The sequence below is a fragment of the Falco punctatus genome (genome assembly GCF_963210335.1).
Source record: "Falco punctatus genome assembly, chromosome: 12".
Taxonomy (NCBI): Eukaryota; Metazoa; Chordata; class Aves; order Falconiformes; family Falconidae; genus Falco; species Falco punctatus.
In genome coordinates this window covers 15,606,560-15,626,640 of record NC_137592.1, presented here as the reverse complement: position 1 = coordinate 15,626,640, position 20,081 = coordinate 15,606,560, and the positions used below count along the sequence as shown (strand labels likewise).

At 40.8% G+C, this 20,081-nt stretch overlaps 1 protein-coding gene across 6 annotated transcripts in view; it reads right to left on the bottom strand.

Moving 5' to 3' along the window:
• The window catches only part of DAAM2 (dishevelled associated activator of morphogenesis 2), a 208,340-nt gene that overhangs the window by 137,860 nt on the left and 50,399 nt on the right, over window positions 1-20,081 (bottom strand). For 2 of the 6 annotated variants that reach the window (XM_080407885.1, XM_080407887.1), the window contains exon 1: window positions 4,827-20,081. This exon is cut by the window's right edge and continues 20,891 nt beyond it. The exons of 3 other annotated variants lie outside the window; for them this stretch is intronic. In XM_080407885.1, coding sequence (XP_080264011.1) covers window positions 4,827-4,896 — 70 coding nt within the window. In that variant the 5' untranslated portion in view covers window positions 4,897-20,081. The remainder of the gene's footprint in view (window positions 1-4,826) is intronic. One more of the 6 variants, XM_080407886.1, reaches the window with a different exon arrangement.

Genomic DNA, 20,081 nt, shown 5'->3' with positions numbered 1-20,081 from the left:
CTTTTTCCCCCACTGACTGAAGAACTTGGGATATGCCAGTGTTCTGCATGTCTCTTGGTTGGTTTCAGAGGAACATTTTATGTTCTGTTCTTACTTCTATATGCAGATTCTCTTCATCAGATATAGCTTTGGAGTCCATCAAACAAAATGCTTCTCACCTGCCTGCCACTTCTGAGACAACCCCATGGAAATAAGATAATGCCAGCACACTGACATTTAGCTCCACAACCATATAAGCTGTTCAGCATCAGCCATCTACAAACAACATATGTGCATTCAAAACCTAAGGCCCTGTCAGTCTGTTGATGAAGAGTAAAACAATGTCTTCCTGTTCTGCTAGTCAGTTACGATCACACAAATAACTCATGATTAAACATTAAAAATGGGTTACAGGTGTGGCTGGTAGAACATAAACTTTAAGCTCAATGTTAAAATAAGAGTCAAAATTCTAAGCTTCCTTCACTGCTTTTGTCACATATCCCTTGTTTTCAGTGCAAGGTGTTTCTATACAGTAAATGCTTCCAGGGTCGCAAAGCCAACCACACACACTCCAATGCAGTTTTAAAAGAGAAAGACAGACATCTTTCATGCAAGTCTTCCTTCCTTCCCATCTGAAAATAATGAAAACAGCCTCAGTCAGACTTCTGTCCCCCTATTTCAAGCTCCACTGACTGCCAGTGTAGCAAATACACCACCTTAGTTCAAGCTCTCTGACTCCTCTAGATAAAGCAAAAGTAAAAGAATTTGCAACCCATCTCAGAAATAATTGGCTAGAAGGAATTCCTTTACACTGGCTTTATTACAACATGGAGAGCACAGTTTTTTGCAATACCTCTTTCCTATCTTCTTCCAGCCAAGGAAGTACTTCAGTAAGGAGATTTAAAGATAGAGGGCCTAAAACAAAGCTTTTACTATGATCCACATATATACATATAGATAGATAGATAGATAATCTACACATACATATAGCTCATTTCCTTGTTCCAAAACTCCACAATGTTTTGATAAACACACCAAAAGTGGCTGGGGACGTAAGTACAAAAACATGTACACTAAGTTTATTTTTGGCCGGTTTGTTTTGTGGCTTTCCTCCAACGTTTTGGATGCACAGTCCCACTAGGGTCACAGTGCTAAAATTTTCCTTTAAAAAGTCCCACTCAAAGGTCCAGGCCTCTTTTTCTGTCTCCATACCACCAGCATCCCAATACTCCTGAAAAAAAACTGAATTTATCCAGTGCAGAAAAGAATAATGATGTGTATGTACATCCTTCCATACTGAGTCCTCTCCTAGCTTGGCCGTGCTATGACATACCTTCCTTCACCAATGCAATTTTCCAAGCCATACATGGGGAGGAGATCTGTATAAAGCTGTAAAGGTGACTAACTGCTTTGGCTCATCAGATCTAAAAGTTGGTGGGGATGCAAGTTTAGGGTTTTGAACTGAGCTAATCAGAATAGCTGGAGCATCTTGGTCCCCTCAAAGCCTAAAGTGAGGTAAGACAAAGGTCATGGTTCCCTCAAGGTTTACACCCCACAATGGTTTTACACACAAAGAACCCCATCTCACATGGCTTTAATGCCCCATTTTATACTTCAATCTATATTTTTCCATTAAGTGGACATTAGAATCCCAAACCACATGTTTTATTCTGTCCATCTCTAGAAGGTAAAAAAAAGTTACAAGTCCACATAATTTTACCAGACAGTAGAGGGTAATCTATATGAAATATATGGAAGAAAAGGGGTGGAGGTGGGGGGAAAGTTGAAGGGAAGATGAAATTAAAACATTGCCTTCAGCCTTACTGAAGAAAATTTATGTGTCTTTCTCAAGGAACAATGCTTCTTTCATGCACTCATAAAGAGAGTTTTCTTTCTTTGCAAACACTCCATTGACAAACTAAAACCAAACAATTGCCAGGTTGACAAGAAAGATCTGACAGGTTTTCTTTAAGAGGAAGACTGAACAGCTCTTGGAGCAGGTAGCGATGGGGTGAACCATGATGCACCTTTCATTCAGAAAGTGATAAATGAGTTCTGAGCAACTCGTAGAGGGAAAGAAAAAAAGAGGAAGAAAAGGAAAGTGTGAAATGATGAGTCAAAATATCCCCTTTAAGAAAAAGGTATCATTTTAGTCTGCAATGGGGGTTAAAGAAGACACTTAGAAGCAACATATACTACCAAGAACCTTTTCCAGGGAAGACCTAGCTTCATGACCCCAGAAGCCACATGCTGAAAACTTTCACATGATCAGAAGCCAAAAAGACACACACCACACACCTTTATGGAGCTGAGGAAAGGGAAAGCACTAGGAAGTGGTTCACAGACTGGGTGTAACAATAAATCACTGCTGCTTTTGAAATATGGCTGGGCCAGGCAGCTCTTAAGAAAAATGCTGCAATATTGACCTCAGCAGTTAAGGTTGGAAGGGGGTCTCTCAAGACTGTCTAGTCCACCCCCCTGCTCAAGCAGAGCTAGCTAAGGCAAGTTTCCCAGGACTGTGTCAATGTGGGTGTTAAGTATTTCCAAGGACAGAGTTATAACTTCTCTGGGCAACCTGTGCCAGTGTTCAGCCACCCTCAAGGTGAAAAAAAAAAAGTTTGTGTTCAGATGGAATTCCCTGTGCTTCAATTTGTGCTCATTGCCTCATACTCTGTCACTGGGCATCGCTGAAAAAAAAGTGCACCTTTCTTAAGCAAAGAGCCAAATTTCTTAAAAGTTCTCTTATTAGCAAAGCCCCTGCTCTATGTGAGCATTTAAGGGACTTACTTCCATGTACAGATCTAGACTAGTTGCATAATGAGAGAATGTTGCAGAAATTCTCTCTTGAGCCAACACCCGATAATGACAGAAAAGAACAAGCTGCAGAAAAAGAGATCCATACATTGAAGAAGTATATTAGAAATAAAAACCACCAGTACATTCTCCTTTATGTCAACCTCATTACAGGTTCTCACACCACAAAAATTCACAGACAGGCTGTCAATTAGAAAAAAAAAAAAAAAACCAACAACAAAAAAAAGACTCCTCATATTTGTAGAAGGTGAGTCTTCACAGATTATTAGTCCACTGTATTTTAGGTATCTTCCCCATCCTTTCTCAAAACCAAATGTTAATGACAACACAATTTTGTCATTAACATTAAAGTTGTGAATCCCTAGGCAATTTAATACCAATAGAAGCAGCCTTAAATAAAATCTCTTGATTGGCAATGCTTATCAAAGTTTGTTAACTACCGAAATGTTATTAACATTAAAAGCTGTGGTTACCCAGAGGAGTTAACAAATAGAGGCAGGCTTAAAGAAAAGCTCTTGATTGGTAACACTTATGAAACTACTGTTTCTCAGTTCTACTACCATCCACAGTGCAGACACTATCTCTGCATTAACACAGGCAGTGACAGTGACAAACACAATGGACTTTTACATCTACTAGTTCCCGTACCAGGTAAAGTAAGATCATTGTTATTGCACTGGCTTGCTCAAAGACATTCCCTAGACATACTAATCTAGTCTTATTATTTTACCATTTGGGAATAAGTCTTCATAACAGGAGATGATCCAAACTTAAAAAAAAAACACCCAAACCCTAAAAACAAACAGCCTTGGGTCTGGATTTGAATTCTCCAGAAGCTTAGGTCTTTGCAGAATTGTTCCCTTTGTATGCCTCAGCTGCTCGCACTGAAGTCAGTGGATGTTTGACCATTCTTTTCTGTGGGCACAGGATAGTATTTTAGCCACAGCAGGACTGCTAACCGCTACCATCTAGTATTTGCTCTTCAGAAGCTTTTTGGGGCAAATGCTTAGAAAGTAGTTGAATTCAGGTTTTGTAAGCAAAACCCCAGAAAAACTCTTTCTCAGAGGTCAAGCCCTGTTCCCTGAGGCCTGGGTGCAAGCTTTCTGGCAGCACTTCTCCTGAGCTTGTTGTGTAGAAGATAAGGAATTTGAACAATTTCCTGCTCAGCGGCATGTAGTTCCCCAAACATCTGACAGTTTATGTACTAGGGACTGTCTCCACAGAAACCTGGCTAGAGAGACCATGATGCTGAAAATGACAGCTTTCCAGTAGCAAGCTGTTCATCTTCACTCCCTCACACTCTCTGTCCTGTATTACTTTCTAACTTTATTCTCTTGCCTGTGGCTCTCCCATAGCATACCGGGTAATGCACACCTCCTCCCAACCAGGTCTGAAGGAAAGGCTATTGACTCCCGAACCAGTGCACCAGTGCTGCAATTAAAGCCACTCCCCATGGGATGCCAAAATCACACTCACTCTCTCATTCACCAAAACACCATGCACCAAGTGAGTGTGCACTTGGCCCTGACTTGCCACTCTCCTGCACCGCATACATTATCTGTCAGATAAGACTCCAACAGAGCCCTTTGGTGAACCATGAAAATGTTTTTTTATAACCATTTCAAAATCAGAAGGGCTTCCCCTCAAGACAACTTGATTTTTATCTCTAAAGACATAAAAGATAGAGAAAAAACAAAAGCAACCCTTACATTTCAGGTTATCCTAAACCAGGGCTGCTTTCACCCCTATGCCAGAAAAACAACGTAGACCCCAGGGACCATGAGCGAGGTGTTACCTTTCTTCAGGCAATCCTTTACCATGCAGCTGCCTGGTCTCTTCAGGGCACTTGCCTGCTAGACTACACCCAGGAGATGCTGTAAGATTCCTTCCAGCAAAATTGCCCAATTTCCCTTGGGGCCAGGCCCATAACATGCAGTAGCTGAACTTATCCAGCCATTTCCAAGTTGTAGCTTCATAGAGTTAGTCCCTGAAGAGTAAAAAGGATTCAGCACAAAACGGTTCTAAAGGCTTACCTGAAATGATGCCTGAAAAGACATCTAGCCTGGCCTCTCCAAGTTGTATGTGGTCCTTCAGGGCATTCATTCAAAACAGGGATTAATTGAAGAGAACATCTCAATTAGTTGATGCTTTTCCTGTTCAACTGCACACCATAAAAGGGACATTTTACTATTCAGAGGAAATGCAGGAAATTCTTTCTCTAAATGCACTGATCTTACCAGTCTGCTCTGCAGCCTAACCTTCCTCAGCACAGCCGATTGCAGGAAGGGGATTATACACATAATCCACAAACTTTACTTGCCATGCGTGTACAAGACACACTTGAATGACAATAATTAGAATTTGATTTTAAATAGTGTTTGGCCCTTGCAATCAAGAGCAGACTTTCACAAAACTATCCAGATTCCATTTCAGTGCAAAACAGGAGGCAAATTTCCCCTTTCACCAATATCTTTTCCCCTTCTACTGAACCCAAAAGAAATAAATAGAGTAAGGAAAAGAATTTAGAAAAATCTATCACCGTTGAACGTGCAGCATTCAACAGCATAAAAAGAAGGGGAAGAAGGAAACAGTTACAAATAAATACATGTTTCTTCTGTGATTTATCACAAATTTTGAAATATCCAGCTCTCATAAGAATGTGAAAACATCTGGGAAAATCTGTTTTCTTCAAAATTTGGCAATTCTGAGAAGAGACTTTTTCATGGAAAAATCTTAATGGAAAAATTTGCTTGAGACACACTGAGCTCTTTCAAAAGTCTAACCACCAGTGTCAGTAGGGGAGATGAACACTTACCAAGATCTAGTCTGTCTTCTCAGAACAGTCAACTCAAACAGCCAAGTGCTCACCCTCTCCAACTTCAACACCTGTAGGCTATTACCAGCTGTGGTTCTTCAGTAACAGCAATCATTTAGCTGCTAGTTTGGTCAGGAGTATGGATTCTACTTTACCCCTGAGCTATCTCATCCACTCTGAACAGGTACTATAGCACAGCAGTAGGAGACACAATAAACAAGACTGACTGCTTTTGGTGCTTTGTGCCTTAATGTACATGGGGGAAAGTAACAGTGGATCTCCATCTATCTTTCTAGACAAGTGTGTGAAGCATGAATAGTAACTCAGCAGTCAAGGATGCCTTCTTTTGCTGAGCAATTTTGAGTGGTACAATGCTTGGGGAAAACAGATTTTAAAAAATCATAAATACAAATACATACGAATGCCTTATATCAATCACTGCCAAAGGGGCAGCAGAGCAAGAATGTCCAGCTGTGTCCACAACTTGATATGCTGCCTTTTAGATCTGCTCAAACCTTCAAACTTTTCAATTCTCATTTTGAAATAACAGGCAAAACAACAATCATACCACAATTTTAAGGCACATGTGGAAGGTATTGCAGATTGGAACATATGTAAGTGGCACCGTGCAGTGAGAAGATAAAAGCAACGCATGAAGATATTTCTACATGTTAGCTGGGCAACAAGTAAACACAGGCTGGGAGCATGAAGAATGTGATAGAGGGCAGTGTAAAACTTGCCTCAGGTTTATTTGGCTTCCACTGGCCTCAGTGAGACATATACTCACAAATCTGACAGACAATCTATGGACCATAAAGCTGAAAGGGTTGTACCGATTAGCTAGTCTGACCTCAGTCGTAGCACAAGCCACAGGATTGCCATAAATTAATTCCTGCCTGAAGTAGAATATAACTTTTCAATAGGCATCTTATTTGACTTAAAGATTTCCAGCATTAGAAAATCTACCACAACCCTCAGTTAACTGTCTCTCACTTTAGAAACTTGTGCTTCATCTGCCAAGTTTCAATTGCCAGAGTCTGGACCCTGACTTACTTTTCCTAACTATTGAAGAATGCTATCGCCAAATGTTCTCTGTATAGCTAATTATAAATGGTAATCAACAAGTCACCTTTTAAGCACCTCTATAAATAATTACAGGATAAGCTTTTGAGTCTCATCCATCAATATCCGGGATTAATCCATGTTAAATTTTGTACCTTCTATTTACTACCTCTGCAGCAGTCCATCACATGTGCAACGGTCACTTGAAAAACAGCTAGCTCTTGGATCAAAATAGTTACTCAAGTTTAAAACAAAAGAAGTTATGTTTCAAGGCAACCTAGCAAGACACAAGGATATCACAATACAGGTATGAAAAGAATGATGGTCTGCTTAAGATCATAAAGCAAGTAAGTGGCAGAGCCCATAGTAATGCCAGTTAATTCTGATGTTAAATCCTGGTCCTTGTTCGCAATGCCATCTTCCTGCATGACACAAGACAGAAGCTATTCTAAATACAAAACAAAAAAAACCCACATCCTGGAATCTCTCCAGATTTAGAGCAAGGTTTTTGAGCTATTTGCATGCAACTGAAAGTAATATAGAAAAAATCTGGGGATCTGCATAATAGTATCTTTCCTGATTATTTTGAGGCATAGAAAACATACCAAGCAAATGAAACTCTTAGGCCTGCACCCACAGCAGGCCCACTCACAGATTTTTGTTCTTTTGCAACTTCAGAGGTGCTTGGCAAGACCAGTTTCAGCAGCCTACTGAGGCTTTACTATCAATTTGATTTCTAAGAACTAAGTAGTCAACAAATTCTTAGTTCCAATTGTAAGTCTGTCCCACGAATTCCAGTTTGCTAATGTAAACACCATAAAAAAAACCCCAACAAACAACTTTAAAAACAAAATATTTGAAAGTCAGTTTCCCTTCTTTACTAGCTGCCAAGAGCAGGGTTCAGGGCTCTGTGCTTCAAGTTGATGAAATCATTAACACCTAGAGCAGCGTCAGGAATGTAACTCTGCCCTCAGGACTTGGTAAGTAATAAGAAACTGGTGTCAGTTTCACCTTTAAAAACCAGTTCCAAGTAATAAATTTCCAATTTCAGATCCGGATGGAAACCCAGCCCAAGCAGCATAGCACAGGCACAATTCAGAGTGCTTTGTTCACAAGGCATCAACATGGGCAACCATGTCAGCAAGATGCTCACAAAAAGTCAGAAGATCCCTACCATAAAATTATGCCTTGCTATAAAATACATCCAGCAGAGTATGTGGAGAGTTGCTACAAAAAACAGTGCACAACACTCACAGCTCAGAAAACTTTATTCATTTTCTCTTTACCCAATCCTTTTCTTGCTACAGACGCCAGACCAAGACTTAGGGAGATCTTGTGTGGCAGCTTCAGGCAGCAGTCAGCCAGTCTGGAAGCTAGAGAGCCAGTATGAATTACAGGGTCTGTATGCATTTAGCAACTTCAGTGAAGGACCCCCTTTATATTCACTACAACACAGTTCTGTCTTTGCTACTGCAAGGGGTACTACAGAGGAGGCATTAGCAGTTGCTCCTTGGAAGAGTCAAGGTCTCCTGGTAGGATAAAAATTGGGTGCAACCGCCTTTCCAGCAATGTAAGTCTCAAGTGCCCCGCAGAACATGGCGATAGCTTTTTTTGTGCCTCATCTCCCTCTTTTCCATACACAGCACAACAGCCACCATCCTATGTAAGTTGTACATGCCCCTTTCCATTTCACGGGGAAGGGAGCCATGACTGGAATTTCAATACTATCCTCATGCTATTAGTTTATTTAGGTCTGCCTAAAAGAAGCACAGCTGGCTTTCTAACGTATAAACCCACTTAAACCAACAGTTCCTTGACTGTGCTACCTCCCATCTATGCCCTCTGGGTTTAGGGCTGGAGCAAGAGATGCTATGTGACACCGTTTCTGCCACTTTCATGTTCCCCAACTGAATTCACTCTTTCATTATAAGGCACAGGTGAAAATAAATACCACAGTGATAATCCACCATTTATTCTGTATGCATTTCGAGCTCAAGGCAAACTCTATATCTTCCAAACTGCTAGGATGGGATGCACAGGGCATCCTAACCTGTCAGATGTCCTGCAAGTTGCTGCATATATTGACACGCTTCTTTTGAAACTAGTGCTATGTTTTGTTTCTCCCTGTAAACGTACATCAACACCCTTTGTGAAAAGACCCCCTCTGATGCATGGTCCAGTGCACTGCTGGTACTATATGCCAATCCTTCTGTAAAAATCACTTCCTTGTGTCCCACCAATAGCCCAAGAATCCAGGATTCTCAGTCATTTCCTGCCCCTTGGAGTAGCATCCAACGATGTCCTGTTTACATTTCAGGGCTGTGGTGGGAATAAACACCATAATGTCAGGACATTCCATCAGCAGGATTCCAGCTCAACCATGCTGGGCTGCAAGCAGGATGCTGAACCAAGTATAGTTTGACTTCTTATTTTATCTTCTTTCCTCTTACTTATACTTCCCTTACCTAACCAAAGTCAGTCCATGCAACTAGTGGACACACTGAAAGGGTCTGTACAATTGTGAAGCTACTAAATTAAGGGAACTAGCAAGTAAGCAAATTAATACAACAAGCAAGGAAGGGGTACTGGATCACAAAAAGTTTCTTTAGTAAACAGAATTTCAAAGCAACATAATCATCCCTCAGATGACAAAATTGAGACACGGACAAGGCAAAGTAATTTCCTGGTTAGATGGTTGTAAGGACTAAATTCCGTTGTTAACTACAGTAGCAGTAAAACTAACGATAAGTCAAAATTATTTCATTTTTATTATTCTTAATTACATTTCAACTACTTAAATAGCAATACTTGAATAATGAGGAGATATGACAAATGCATCTGCTATTAAATCTCAGCCAAGAGAGACCTCTTTTTAAATAGGTTATAAAATGTCCAGACTACAAAACAGTCTGTTAGCAAATAGGCTGTTCTGTGGTATGATTAAAAGCTCTCTATTTCTCACCCCAGAAATGTACAAACAAAAGCTGGCTTCTCCATTCCAATCAGAAAATTAAATGTAAACATTATAAAGGATCTTGAGACACACAAACTGCATGGCTACCAAGGACAGGCTACATGCTCTGCAAGCAACATTTTCTGTGAGGCACTGGATCTCTTGGAATCAGAGAAAACAAAGAAGTGAAAGATATACTAAACATGTACTCGATTTGTCCCACTACAAAAACACCCTGCTGGACAACATTTTGTTGAGTGTTCAGTTCAATCTAGATTTCAAGTGTTGCCATTTTATGTGCAGTAGCTACTATACAGGTATTGATCCTTGATGGACTATAATTGGAAACTAGAAGACTGTGCTGTTGGAATGAATGCTTGCTGTTTGGGATTGAATTGGCATGGAAATATCTCCCTAGCACTTGCATAAGATTGTCTTCTCCAAGTTGCAACCCAGGACTGGTTTAGTCCCCCAGGTATCTCATTTACTAAGAGTGGTAGCCCTGAAGGCTATCTGGAAACTCCAGCAAGTGTGATGAGAGCTGCAATCTGCTCCTAAATAAAGCAAGGGAGATAAGACCTGTGCCTCGGGCTTGCAATGGTGTCCTTACCCACTTCTAGGTGTCAGTTATTAGCCACCATTCATCAAGTGGATTAGACCTGCCAGATGCTTCCCTCTGAGAAAGATAGCTTTCAGAACCTGCTTCAGGTGCCACCATGCCATGCAGAACACTTTCTGTTCTGTGAAATTATTCCAGAAGGAACACATGGAAGCTTAAGCCTCACCATATTTAGAACATGATGCAAGACTCACCTCTTTGTCCAAAGCATAGTGTGAACTGTAGACTCAGAACCCCCTGGCACTTTTCCATGAGCTGTATTTTTCTTTCTCCCTGTCCCTGAAGTTTACAAGTGCGTTGTTGGAGGCAGGTAGGTAGTACTGGTGCTTTTGCTCCCCCTATTTGGGAAGCTGATGATTTAAACCATGTGCACACAGTGAAGTCTCAACAAGGACATTATAAATGCATGTAACGATGTGATGGCTGCTGGCGATCAATGGGGGGAAAAAAAGGGAGGAGGAGTTTACTTAGTTTCGGGCCAGCTCCTAATGGACAAGCTTCCACATCACAAAACCAAACAGTGCAGCTGCCACTAATCACATCAATCAGCCATCTTATCAGAACAGCCAAGCAGCAAACGGACAGACACTGACCAAGCTGCTCTCTCTCAACGTGCTTCCACAGGACTCTAGAGCACACAGCAAGACAGGGTGTGAGGAAATTTGATGTATATTGCCCACACTTTTCTTGCCACTTTAGCATCTTTGACAAATATTACACCAACTTTAAAAATAATCAGTGGGCTCAGTATAAAAATAAAGTGCAAGTTGGCTTCCATGAGAAAGCAACTGAGCCAACGCCATTTATAGTAATTCGACGTGTCACTGAATAGCATCATTTTTATAAATACACTGAAAGCCGGACATGAAATAACTGGTTAACAGCTCCCTAATCACAAGGGCTTCCTCTGCTACACATTTTTCCTATTTACCCAATAGCTTCTGTTTTATATCTAGTTTGCTAATGGAAAGAGAGGAAGGGGGGTGGGGGGGTGGGAGAAATTGGCCTAAACTGATCCAGCAGATGCACAGAGCTGGGGCCTCAAACACTGGCTTCTTTTCTGCAGCCACCAAAGGGCGATGGGGGAAAAGACATTTCAGCAAAATTCTTTCTCTGCAGCAACTACCGCAGAAACACATTTCCCTCTGTTTGGAGCCACTCAAAATAACTGCAGCTCAAATGCCAGAAGAATATTTTGTGCTTCCTGCATTCATAAGAAGAAAGAGATGGGAAAATACTAAAGAAAGTTCCTAGTATGGTGGTCTCAAAACAGCAGTAGAAGACTTCAAAAAAAAAGTGCAGTCTCATAAAGAAAGCAAAACAAAACTACCCCAAAATATTTAGGTTTTAATGATCCCAAAGTGTTTTACAACCATGCATAGGAAATACATAATTTTATGAGACCACTCATCTTCTATGCCACACAGACTATTAAGATTTTTACAACAACTCTCTATACCCAATTTCTAACAGCTGCTAGGAATCCCTTTGCAAGCGTGACTGCATGCAGCACAAGCAGCTATCATCATTTCTGCATGTACTAAAGTAAACAAAACTTCCTCAGGTATGTTGACTTCTGTGTCTGCACTGCTTAGAAGGTGGGATGCTGAAGCACCCTGGCACCTGTGCACTTCCATGGTGGACACCCTGCCTTGTATTACCAAATGAAAGGGGGTAAAGGATGAAATGAGGCTTCACACTGTCACGACACCACAAGGCCGGGAAAAAGGTGAGGGATTCACCACCTACTCAAAACTGCATCCACCTTTGCTCTGTCCATTTTAATTTTAAGCTGCTCAAAAAATAATGTTTTTAAACTACAAAGTTGGAGGAGGGGGGCACTGTAGATGCAAGCAGAACGTGATTGTGAGAGCTGTCCAAACTCAGGTTGGTAGCAGAGGCAAGAAGCAAACACCTGCCTGCGTTCTTTGTCCACAAGGCCCTTAGCTCCAGTGACTGAAATTTCACTGTATCCCCTATTTCCATACTGCAGTATTAGACCCAGAAACAGGCATGTAAACCTCCTATGCTAACCAAGCTGTAAGCATCTTAACATTAAAACTACGCCTATGTTACTGAGTTGTCGTAGCCCATCATCAGCATCTAAATCGACAGAGTATTCTGTGTTGTGATGACTTACACTCATTTTCCAGCCAACTGTCAAAAATATGTCTATCCAGAGAGGAAGGTGACAAACATGGGAGGGCTAGTGGCACTGAATTAATCTTACCTTTGTACTGACTGAAGTGTTGGCAGGTTCTAGCCTATAACCTATATACTTGCAACTACTCTAAGGTGGGGTACCCTGTACTTAAAGCACCTCCCCAGGTCTGGGTCAAAGGCATTTCTCTTTGTGAATGGTATGAGTGAATTTGGGAAAAACAGGAATGTATCAGAAGGAATGGGACTCTGAAGATTATTTCAGACTTAAACAAAAAGCCAGAGAAGATGATGGCCCAGCAGCAAATGCCTTGACATGCTGAGTGGGATTACAAACCAAGGCCTACACTTTGTATGGAAAAGCAGCAAGCAGACTGCCAAGACCCCTCTCTAAATACATTTCAAAGTGGGTTATTGTGAGGAGTGTGACCACTATGATCTCAGCTGCCAACGAGTACTTCTGTGGGAAGCAGTTTGCAAGCAGGAACTCATTCTCCCAACAATCCAGGCTTTGACCCATATTTGTGCTGTGCAGTTAATCTAAGTGGAATTACTGCTGGTGAAAGGGGCCATATGGACAGCCCTTGAGACAGAAATCTTATTTACCCACAGAAACTCCTGTGGCCAGCAGCATTCTAAGATATATCTTACATGCATGTGCCAGGGCCACGTGCACTTCTCTCCAGCTCCCTAAACAATTAATCCTGGACTACCCAACCCCAGTTTTCTGTAAGATCACAGGAAGAGATTTTGCAATTGCTAGATTCATACAAAGTAAATAGAAGAGCGACTCAAAAGCATTTTTACGTAGCACACAGAAAGCCTATCACTGTTTTCTGATTAGTGACATGTTTGTCTGGGTCTGAACAGAGGACATTCAAGAACACATCTGTTGGTATGCTGGTCCAATTACAAAATAAATACATTGTGTTATAACCAAAATGTGTTTTGCCATACTTGCTGGATACTATTTTGCTCCCTCTCCTCTCTGCCTACAACTCCTTTAGCTCTACCCTGGAACTGCTTAATAATGACAGACAAAAACTTCCAGTTAAGATCTCCTTTAGCTATTATGAGGATGAAAGCCATAAGGGGAACTTAAAGTCAGCAAGGCAGAAGTTAAGCCTGGACTTAGATCCTACTTTTCCTGGAAAGTGAGGCTTGAAACATAATTCCCCTGTGTCTTCACTAGGCACATGGATTCTGTCTACACAAACTTTGGAGGACTCCGTGCATATTCCTTACATGCAAGATAGCAGCATATCACACAGCTGCCAAAGAAGCATCCCTTGATAACATTCTTCAGCTTGTTTTATGAACTGAGATTTTGCAGAGGAGAACACCAAATAGAATAAACTGGCCAAAACCAGCACTATATGGTGGTACGTCAGTAGACATACAGGCAAACATAGATGGACTAGAAGTCTATGCAATGACTGAGTAAATCAGAACATTTTTTTCCTCTCAGTTAGATTATATGTGTTGGAACAACTATAGTGGGCCAGGATCCTTCCATTTCTTGAAATGCAGTGGCAGATAGTGTTAAGAAAACTACAGCTGGATTCACTGTTGCTCAGCAAGTGTTAACAGAAACTACATCTGGCTCCCTTCCTTGTGTTTCTCTAAGTTTTCAAATGGAAATATTCCTTATTTAAATACTTTCTAGCCACCCTACACAAGGCATCCCACACACACTCCTTTGGTGGATTCTTCTACAGGAGTGCGAGTTTAAGTATTACAGCAGTTCATTGTCTTTTGGTATCATATGCTTTCATGCCAACTGCTGAAATTCTGGATTAATCACCACTGACAGGTACTGAAACAATTCAAAAGCTCATTGCTTCAGACATCCTAAAACTACCAGGCAACCACAAAGCAAGTACATAATGTCATCAGCAGAACAGGCACAGCTTCAAATACAAGCAGAAAGCCTCACTGCTTTCCTGTAATCTGTAATCCCTGGCCACCATCTTTGCCTGATGAGAGGATACTAGTCTTTCAAAAGAGTAAGCGGAGAGAGCAGAGGCAGCATTATATCTTGAGCATACCCCTGGATGAATATACCCTTATGTTTGCATGCCATCGCCCTGTTGCATATTCCAAAGCGAGACTACTTGGGCTTCATTTGTCCTTGGCTTCTACAGGCAGAGAGCTGTATGCTTGAGGAGATAGGGTAAGGATTCATTTGTGGGATGTCTGCCTTCAGCCCTGGGAAATGAGACTGGCATAATATTCACTTCCACCTTCCGACTGAACTTAGGGGTAATTTGCAATTTAGTACTGAATGAAAAACATCTTCCCCGGGAAACTGAAAGCAAGTATTTACCTTAGAGCTACACCCTCTGTTCCACCAAAGCAGTATGTTCGAACAGTTATGCACCAGGACAGTCTTTTTAGATAGAAAGTGTTTGGAGAACTCACAATAATACCTTGCCCAGATTGAAATCTCACCTGGACAAGACTCATGAAACACTAGACCTTTCCCCCTCCAAGCAGTAAAACAGTGTTAACATCTCTTGCATAAAAGACAATGCCAGACCTATTTTTGCTTCTGAAACTAGTACTGTTCCCACAAATTCTCCTGCATCAGATCCTCTGCTTATTTATATTGAAAAGTCCTTGAAGCAGTGGCATCTTCTCCTTTTGCTCTTCATTGGAGCTTAACTACAAAGAATAATAGTAAAATCTGCATTGGCAACATTCTCTATGGCCAGGCATCAGGCCCAGATAAAGCGTCAGAAATTCTCTGACCTTAAATATATTCTCCTATGCTTGCTCTGTGTTCTCAAGTACAGCCATCGTTCACCTCAGAGGGATGAATTTGCCTTTGAACCCAATGATTATGATCACATAGTCATAGCAAGACCTTCCCAAAACACTGCTAGTACTGGACCACCGAGAAAGGCATCGCAATGAACAAGTGGATAATGGGATGAACAAATTCAATTTATACAAAGTACTAGACATCACGTTCACCAAACCAGACTATCACGGCTACTTATTGGTTACAATTTCTACACACACAAGGGTTTATACCACAAGGTCCTCCGTTCCAACAGTCTAAACACTGTAGTGCAGATGGCAGAGGAAAGCCAGGCACAGGAAAATGGCTGTATTTCCTCCTTCTGGATTAGACCCCCTTGCAAATGCCCATTTTCCCTCCTCAAGTCTAGCCTAAAGGCCCCCTGCAAGTGTTGTTCTCACTAATGTTCAAGGAGATGATTTGTTCCATACACTATTTCGGCTCTAAGCTTCACGCTTTATGGATAAATGCACATCCTACATCCCCTAGGACCCAACAGAAAGATATCCCTGTAAGAAGAAGGTTAGAACAGACCATTATGATCATCAAACCTGAACTCTTGCAGTACAAAACCTGCAGATTCGCACCTAATAACTTCTTATTCACTATTCCTCATAGAGGCAGAAACAGAGCTGTCACTGCATGGCATAATTTTTTTTTTCTGATTCCTGTCTACAAAAGGCCAGAAGATATCTCTTAACAGCCAAAGACACTTCACCAAATCATGTTTGATAACCACTCAAATTCTGGATCAAGCTTCCCACTTGACCCTCCTTACCCAAGGATCAGTAAGTTCTTTACTAGCATCAGTGAATTTAGTCACAGGTCATAGCTTAAAAAAGTTCTTTTTCACCTATTTCACAGAGAAAGAAACATAATTAGAAATCAGCTATTGAAAGCAGGATACGTAGACAAACAGAACTGAAGTGTCCTACTTTAAAAGTCTGCTCCATTTTTGGAACAGCAGTTTCCTTTAAATTAACCCCGTAATGCAGAAAACTCATCTTTTTTTTTTTTTTTTTTTTTTTTTTCTCCTCTCATTGTTTCATTATTTTTCATGGGAGAGTCCAGAAGGGACAAAAATCACATCCTGTGACCTCCACTATACTGAACAGCAGCAAAGAAAGTTTGCCACCACAAGTGCCTTCTCATGTCCTTCCCCAAAACCCAGAATTTGTCCATTGCTGCAACAGGTTACAGAATTTCACCTAGTTAATACGTGTAATGGTGTGGTAGTAAAGAAAGTAGCAAGTCTTTTAGCAGGGGGCACTACAGCTTCTAAATGTGAAAGGAGAAACAAGATGCAAGCAACCAAGTCAGGGTTCTGTTTGTTGTTTTTCTTTTTTTTTTTTCTTTTTTCCTTTCAGAGGCAGAGGATTGGGGTAAAGCACTGAGCTGAAAGGGAGAAAATAAATAAAAAAAAAAGAAAAACACTCCACCACACTACAATGAAATTCATTGTATTTGTATGCTTCTAAAAGATCTCCTGCCTTTGTGTAAGTGCAACACAACCTTGAACGTGCAGGATACAGGCTTCACCACAAGATTTCTTTCTACAGTTTAGCAAACGGGTGGATCCAGCTCACTGGTAGATTAGCAAACTGCAGTTGATCAGGTCTGGATTGGTCTGACTCTCAAATATCGCAGGGAAAATATTTAGGAATCCTGTCCAAATATAATTTTCCTCCCAGTCTAGTAAGTATTTGTAACAGGCAACCAGAAAACATCTACACTACCACAAAGCTAAGAAATAGCTACAAGTTTGATGCCTCTGGCCAAGTTCTTTGCTCAGTCACAGCAGTACAAACATGTTTGCCTTCAGCAGGATTTTCTTAGTATTTCAAAGGTGCCCTTGGCCTCCAGTGGGATGCAAGATGTAAATGAGCAAGAAGCTTGACTCAAAATTGCACACAAGTCATTTAGACCCAACTACCAGGTAGAATTCCCACTAATTTTTATGATGCCATTACTTTGTTCCCGTAAACACTATTTGAACCCAGTGACTTTCCTTTTGACCTATTAAGGCAATTCTCTTTTTCCAGGCTGATCATAATCCTTATTCAATGTTCTGAGAAAGATACAGTCTTTTCCTCTGCTTTTGAACAAATGCAAGCACTCTGGTATTAGTCTTCTGAATCCCATGCAGTTTCACTTAGTAATGAAGTAGTTTCTTCTCTCAGAAACAGCAGGTAAGGTCCTTCACTGTGCCTGGTACAAACTGTGATCTCCACCACAGACAAGTATTTCCATGGCCAAATAAATCCTGTATGCAGTATGGATATACAGTGGGAAATAATAGTAGCTAGAGACATGACAGAGACCCTGTAACTAGCATAAAAGCCTACAAAAAAGTGTATTTGTAACCTTCAGGATGTAAGCTAACCTCTGACAAGAGTCAGAAAGAATAAATCCTCTCCACCACTTTAACTGAGGGGGTGGGTAAGATAAAAAAAAAGTAAAAATGGGAGATGTTTTCTTAGACTGGAACTGTGCTGAATGGCTCCAGGACACAGGACAAGAAACACTACCTTTACCAATAAGTAAGAAAAATGGGAATCTTAAACTGTGTGATTTGTATAGGATGAGGACAATGAAGTTTAGCTCATCCTTTCCTGAACATAATGCTTTTCTATTTTCCTTGCCAAAGTCATTATTCTTCAAGATGTAAATTGATCACAAGTTGAGAGCAGGGACAGTTACCCTTGTAACTGGCAAGTTACTTATGCAAGGAACGCAGAGGAGTATGCATTGGCTTCCATTAGAGACGAGATTCCAGCTGAAATGATTATTTGGTCCCTCTTGGCACAACAATTGTTAAACTGCTACATTTTGCTACTGTAACAGGACTTTCTAACCTTGCTGCTTCTGTACCAATTTCATATTGATTTCTGTTGAAGTTGCTGCCAATGCAAGGTCCTGAAATATAGGGCCCAACCGCAGTCAGAAGGAAAAGAAGGTACAATGGAACCAGGGAGGGGTTAAAGAAAACACAGAAAAGAACATTGTACTTGGCTGTACAAGTAACTTGTGAATATGTCTTGAGAAATGTCCTGGATTATCAACTGTAATAAAATCTCTCAATGAGGAAAACAGGGATGTCCTAGAGAACTATGAGTTCTGGTTTTCTGTGTTCACTTAATGCACAGTTTGAAAAGATTTCCTTTGTAAAACTGGGGGGAAAAAAGGGGGGGGGGTGGGAAGTACAGCCACAGAAAGCTCATTTTTCCAGGTAGCTAGAGATATGTTTAAGCATTGCTTCTGTAAGGAGAAAGACAGCAAAATACTATTTTGGACATGGATGGGAAAGCAAGGACATAGAAATAATGAAGGGTTTTATTTAGTTATTGTTAACAGTCAACTTCAAGTGGGAGACTGAGAGCCTGACTTAGTTTTGGGGCAGCAGTTCCTCCATGGAGACTGTATCTGGAGAAAGAAGGATGAAAGTGGGCTGAAATAATGATCAAAGAACAAATGTGGTCTCCAAATTACATTAAGATGGGAAGCTGGTTGTCAGGCAAGATTTTAGAAGCAGCAGCAAAGGTCTCGGATTTTTTCCTCTCAAAACTGGTATAGCATGATCCTCTCTCTATCATCCACTATGGAGTAGTCTTTTTGCCTAACTTTAAGCAATAGTGGATAACATTTGTAAGATACAGGCCAGAAACAGTGTTCTGCACTATTATAGTACTAATTATTTCCCCTGAGTTTGAGGAAGACTGTCCAAGTTTCCACATCAGCTCCCCATTTCCTATTGAAACATAATGGCTTAGCACATGAATATTTCTCTCTCTCTCTCCACCACCTGGATTCGAGTAGGAAGAAGTAACTAGCCAAGTTACTCCTTTATCTAAAGCAATTGAAGCTTATAATTTTCATGTTGATATCCTAAAATCTCTGCATGCCAGAAACACAGGACGAGTGCCTGCATGCACTTGGATAGAAGACTACTACTTTTTTGTATGTATAATTGCTTTAGCCCTGTCTTGATATGGTTTAAAACTATTTAAGCCTCCAACTGCCTACCTGTTGAGGTTATGCTGGTATGTTTGCTGTTAAGTTTTTTAACAATAGCCAAGACTGAAAAACTAGTCTTTCTAAACAGGGGAGCCACCTCAAAAACATCTAGCCATCTGTTGCAAATACTGGTTAAGGGGCTAAGCCCTGCTTTATCTCAGGCACACTTTTAGGATGCCTCAACAATATGCAGGGAAAAAATGCAATTGAAGAGTTTTAAGAAAGAAAAAAGAGCAAGCAACAAACCTTATCTTCTCATCTTCATTATAAAAATGCAAAGCTACCCATATGGCCCACTGCAAAAGAATGCATTTCCTGGAGGCACTGTGCTGCCTCACTAATGCACACATACAAGATGTACTGTACAGATTTCAACTGGAGGTCACAAAATCCCATTGCTGACCAGCAAAGAAGGAAAAAAAAAAAATCCTCATGTTTCACAGTCAGGAGATTCTCACAGAGCCACATTTCACAACACAGCAGATGAGTAAGGATTTTTAAAAACAGCAAAAACATTAAAGTATGTTTAAGGTCCCAGATACATGACTTCTGCTCAAAATAAAAAGTGTCTGTTCCCACTGTTTAGAAGAGGAGAGAGTTGAATGTGGTTGTGGGTTTGTACAATGACGTCCATGCACAGCATCATGCTAGGAAGTTTGCAGATCTGTGATGAAGAGCATGAGCATGTGTTCATGTATCCCAGGACAAAACCGTGTGATTGCATGCCTATTAGCATACTCAGGCATACACATGTTGATCTGGCAGGATGAAGGCAGAAACACAAGTTCGCACACATGCAATTCTTACCTCTTCTCTGTATACAAAACACAGATTTAGAGCCTGAGTGCAATAACTTGGCAGT